We start from the raw sequence: 5,537 nt of genomic DNA on the forward strand, positions 1-5,537 counted from the left end.
GGCCCCCAGCTCAAAAGGGTTGCCTACCCCTGCCCTAGACAATCCGCCCTGCACTCTTAGAACCTCAGGGAAGAAATTACTGGAATATACAAAAACTAGATTGGTCACAACTTCCCATAAAGCGTTCACAGCCACGGCCCCTAAACTATGGAACAACTTACCGGAAGACATCCATCTTATTACCACATTAGAAGCCTTTAAGAAGGCAGTTAAGATGGATCTCTTCCGGCAGGCTTATCCATCCAACCTTCTATAGTTGATTTTAAAAAACACTCTCATTTCTGATTCAATAGCATGGGAAACAGACACTGACTTGGATATTTTAATCACTGGTAGCAATATTGCTGACTGTTTTATTGCTGTAATTTTAGAAACACTGTTTTTTGTATTTTGTACTTTGTATTTTGCACTGTTGATTTTTGTTGTGATCCCGCCTCAATCTGCAGGGAGAGGCAGGAAATATAAATAAAATTTATTTATTTATTTATTATTGCAAGTGAGGTTTACACCATATGACCCACCTGTAACTGTAGCTGGTCGCAAAACCTGTGGTATTTTGGACTTTGCAACAGCAGCTGCTGCTCTTGTAAGTCTTCCATTTGATGTTGTGGAGACAACTGGTGGAGCCTCTGAAATGGGTAGACGGGTTTAAAAGTTGTGCACGCTTGAAACCTTTCACATTCTGGTTATAAAGCATTGAGAGTGCAGTCCACCTACTCAGAATTAAATCCCATGTAATTCAATGGGATTTGTTCATAAATCAGGGGTTCAGTTGTTGGGACTCCATTTGGTGACAATGAGTGACAACAAGAAACATTGGCCTTACCTGTGATACGTTCATTTCCACAGTGAAAGATGAACAGCATGAGATGGATTGCATATCCCTTTCAACTTGACAGACAGGAATGGTACAGACCTTTGATGAGTGAGAGCAATCCCTGGTAAACCCAGTCAAATTATCAGCTAATGCTCCAAAAGACTTAAAACTCAAGAAAGTAAAGGAAATAAAAACACAGGGAAAGCACAGCAAAAGCAGAAAGTGTTGAAAATTAGTAGTGCAATAAGCCAGGACCAGCAGTGACCAAAGGACCTCTACGCTGGATGGGGAGGATATTCATCTTTCACTGCTGGAAATGAATATAAGACCAATGTTTCTTTTCTCAACAGTGGAAAGCTGAACATCCTAAGATGGGACACAACAGAGCTCCCCAAATCCCCAAAATTTTCAGCACATGCAGAATAGGCCACAGTAGGTAAAAATGCCTCCCCATGGAAGAGGAAATTCTCACTTGGAGGTCTCACTGAAAAATAGGAGGAAGATGGAGTACTTTCTTGTTGCTGTTGTAAGAAAGATCTTGTGAAGCAAAGAGGAGCAAGAGAAAAACATGGCCTACAAGGCATGAGGCAGCAATGAAGACTGGGTTTTACCTAGGGTTGCTCTCACTAGAAGTCACTCCTCAAAAAATCTGTACCATTCATACCTATTGCGGTGAGAGGGAGGAGCAACCCATCTCAGGACGTTTGCCATTTCACTGCTGGGGAATGAACCATTTCACGTGAATAAAATATATGGGGTTGAACATGATAGCTAGAACCTACTGGGCATTTCCAAGGACAGTAGATCAGTTGAATCAATTGCTGACTGGTGGCAATTTGAACACACAGTAACTCCAAGTTGATTCAACATGGCTACTCTAGCCAGGGCTTATAATAGGACTGTGAAGTGCCTGCTGTACAGGAGAGCCTAAAAGGTGAAAGCAGTCAGTTTACAGCAGAACAGGTTAAGGTGGCAAAAATGTAGGTGACATTTAAACTGGACAGCCACCCTGCCAGCAGTGGCAAATCTAATGGAAGAAGACCTAGAAAGAAAGGGGGAAAGTGGGATAGCAAATTCTTAAGAGAATCTCTAGTAATTTAAAATTTTTGCTTTTGATGACAGTGTTCAGAGAACATCAGTGAATCTCAGTGATTGTGATTGGTTTTATTTGCCTGTAGCATAATGAACAATGTACTTGATAACACTGATAAAAGAACACTAGAACACTTACTCATGTAGGACAAAGGATTCACAGGAAAAGGTAGTAAATATAAAATCAAAACTACAATTTAGTACAATATCACTGTAGTCTGACAATCAAAATGGCAAGTAAGACTTTTTTGAATTATAACTCCTCAATTCCTCAAATCAGATTGGCCAGTGACTCGTGTTGGCTGAGGGACTTTTGGATTTATGTTTTTTTTAAAAAGGGGTTTCTCAGGCTCTGCTCTACACACACCCCAGTCAGATAGATTGGGTATTAAGATTTGGGTTAATCCAATAGTGTTTGAATGATAGGTTGGTTCATACCTTTGGTCTCCTTTCTGGGAAGTTTGTCAACATAGATCTGCTTCTGTTTCTGCTGAGGTATTTGAGAGATGAAGCCCTTACTGGCAGAGCTGGGAGCCTTCTGCACAGAGAAATCAAAGAAAATGTCAAGACCCAGAAAATATACACTTTCTACCACACCTTTGCTCCTCCAGAGTTCACAGATTTTCCTTTTATAACCAACTCACATTGTGAATGTTAATGACCCTCTGTATTAAAAAGTGACTTGGGCCTATCTTTTGGAAAGTATCCTGCTTAGCCACCTATAGAAAAACCGTACTTGTTGCGGGTATCTAGCAGAAGGGTTTGTTGTTAAGTCACTGCTGTCAAATACGTAGTGAGCACTGAAAACAGCAACCAATTCAAGAGCAAGCCATCCAAAGTGAAGGCTTCAGTTACACATAGAATCATAGAGTTGGAAAAGACAAGGGCCATCCAGTCCAACCCATTTTGCCATGCAGGAACCCACAATCAAAGCACATGGCCATCCAGCCTCTGTTTAAAGACCTCCAAAGAAGGGGACTCCACCACACTTTGAGGCAACATCTTCCAGTATTTTAACGTTTCCTAGCTATATCAAATATATTATTCATTACAGCAAACTTGTAATTACAATTTTACCCCAAATTTTACAACAAATTTCTAACTGCAGTTTCTCCCCACTGTTCTAACAGATGCTGCTAAAAATAAAAAAATTGGGCTGGATTAGAACTATTACATACATTGAACAGGTCAGTTAAAATGGTATATTACTGGTCTAATTGTTGACAATTTAGACAAAGACAAAAAAAAATAAACCCCTAGTTCTCAGCTAATGGAGAAATGTATTATTATTATTATTCCACCTTTAACCAGAAATGGGACTCATAGCAGAAATTTTAGGTTCATGGCTCACCCAGCCATGTTTAATTTCAGGTATTGACCACATCAGCAGCACAGCTGGCATTTGAGATGCTGCCCCTTCTGCCAATCCCTACCAACCAAAACTCTGCCAAATTCATTTCATTCTGTATTCAACATTCAAACAATATAGGCAATAATACAAAAATATAAAACAAACCATTGAAAGCTGTGGTTTAACTGGCTCTTGCAACTGGTTCTTCGCCTTTGATCTTGTTACCCGTACAGGAGGTGCCTCCTAGAAGCGGTCCAGAAAGAAGAGTGAGTAAATGACCTATTCCTACCTGATGTGTATTAGAGTTTAGCATGAAACATACAAAAGCAAACCATACCATTTGGAGTAAATGGTACATTACAGCAACGGTTCTCAGTTGAACTAGAAGTCCCCATGAACCCTGATTTGGTCTGAGCTGGGTGGTCTTCTCAGTGTTGAAGTTCAACAAGAATTTTGGGAACAACTATTTGGGAATTATCACATGGCTTGCTAATTTTTATTTTACTCTTATCCTTATTATCAAATAAAGTTAAGATTAATGGTTATTATTGTTTTATTGTACATTGGCGCGGTACAGAGCGCCAAAAGAAGCACCGGGGAGACGCCTCTCCTTGCTCCACAGCAGCCCCGTAGCAACCAAATTGCGTCGCGCCAAAGCGCCAGTGCAATGATGTGCCAGCAGCGCAGTGCCGTTTGGACGCTGTGCCGCTGGCACGTCATCGCTCTGCACACCATCTGGATGGTGTCGCACAGCTGCGGCGTGCCCATGATGTGCAGGGGTTGCGGGGCGTGTGCATGCCCCACCCCCAAACAACCATAGCACGTCATGGACATGCCACAAAGGGCCTGTCTGTACCGGGCCTTTGATGTCTAATCATAGCTGCTTTGAAGACTCTGCTGAAAAAGCTGCTCATAAAAATCTTTGAAAAGAAATTTTCAACTAGAGTTCACCTTCAGCAATGTTGTTGTTGTTGTGTGCCTTCAAGTTATTTCTGATAACTTAAGGTGGCCCTATCATGGCAAGCTTTGTTTAAAAGGGTTTGCCACCACTGCTTTCTTCTAAGGCTGTGAGAGTGTAATTTCCCGAAGGTCACTATATGGGTTTCCATGACCAAGCGAGTAAAACACTCAAACTGCTACACCACATTGGATCTCGGGCTTCAACATGGCCATGAAATAAGGTGCTTAATACACAAAATTAAGTCTTTCACATGACTGTACTCTGTATGTGGAACCAAACAGGTCCTGCACCCTGTATGCTTAAAACACAAGAGATCCTTTCAGCTTTACGGAAATAGGTGTTCAGCCCCTATTGAAATTTTTCAGCTCTTTTCTGAATTCCTCCAAAGTCCTAGGGGCAACTACTTTTTTAAGACTTCATCTTCCAGAATCTCCCAGTAAAATAATAATACTAATAATAATAACAACAACAACAACCATGTTGGCTGGGAGATTTGGGAAGCTGTGGTCCCAAGCAATTACTTTTCCAGGTGAATGGGCCTTATACACATTCACTCCTTCCTCCACCATCACACTTTTCAGCTCATTCCCCTCTGAACCAGAATATGTAACTACTTCAATGTAGAGTTGCTGATTTAGTTCTAAGGAAATAAACAAAAATGAGGATCTGAAAGGAACTGGAGCACTGAAGTGGAATAGGATGGTTCAGTAAGCCCAAGATGTGATTTCACTACTACACAGGAATTCAGCCAAATGGTTATAAGGATGAAGGAATATGGAGAAACTCGGCACAGGTACCATGCTTGCCGTTTTCACCACCGTCTCCTTTGACTTGCTCAGTACTGGGATCTGTGATGTTTTTGGAAGGAAGGCAGGGACCTCTGGCTTGAATCGCCCACATTTAAATACAGGTTTCTCTCTCTGCTCTTTTAACTTCCGTAGTTCTTTCTCCTCTTTGTAACGTTGGAGCATTTCCATGCGCTCTTGCCCACGAGTCTTAGCTGGAGCATTTGAAATCTGATCTGAGTGGGTAAAAAAAAAGGGAGAGAGTAAGCACCCCCTCCCTTAACTTCATTCAACTTAACAGCCAAGATTTTTCCATGTACTGAAGACACACAGGTAGTAACAATAGTCTATAACCCAGGAAACAGCATTAGCAGACTGAAATCAGATATGAAACTAACACTAATAAATTTAAATTAAGCATTAAAACTGGGAAAAGCAAAGGATGAGGAGACAGGCTTTCACAGCAGTACATGTGAAAGGATCTAGAGGTCTCAGCTGATCACAAGATGAACAGCAACCGGCCATGTGATG

General features: G+C 41.3%; 1 protein-coding gene across 1 annotated transcript in view; it reads right to left on the minus strand.

Moving 5' to 3' along the window:
* Window positions 1-5,537, minus strand: part of LOC121927228 (disks large-associated protein 5-like) — an 8,799-nt gene that overhangs the window by 2,365 nt on the left and 897 nt on the right. Inside the window, exons 2-5 of the mRNA XM_042460898.1 lie at window positions 5,019-5,242; window positions 3,426-3,503; window positions 2,348-2,447; window positions 522-629 (exon numbers count right to left, since the gene is read on the minus strand). Coding sequence (XP_042316832.1) covers window positions 522-629; window positions 2,348-2,447; window positions 3,426-3,503; window positions 5,019-5,242 — 510 coding nt within the window. The remainder of the gene's footprint in view (window positions 1-521; window positions 630-2,347; window positions 2,448-3,425; window positions 3,504-5,018; window positions 5,243-5,537) is intronic.

The sequence above is a fragment of the Sceloporus undulatus genome, chromosome 1 (genome assembly GCF_019175285.1).
Source record: "Sceloporus undulatus isolate JIND9_A2432 ecotype Alabama chromosome 1, SceUnd_v1.1, whole genome shotgun sequence".
Taxonomy (NCBI): Eukaryota; Metazoa; Chordata; class Lepidosauria; order Squamata; family Phrynosomatidae; genus Sceloporus; species Sceloporus undulatus.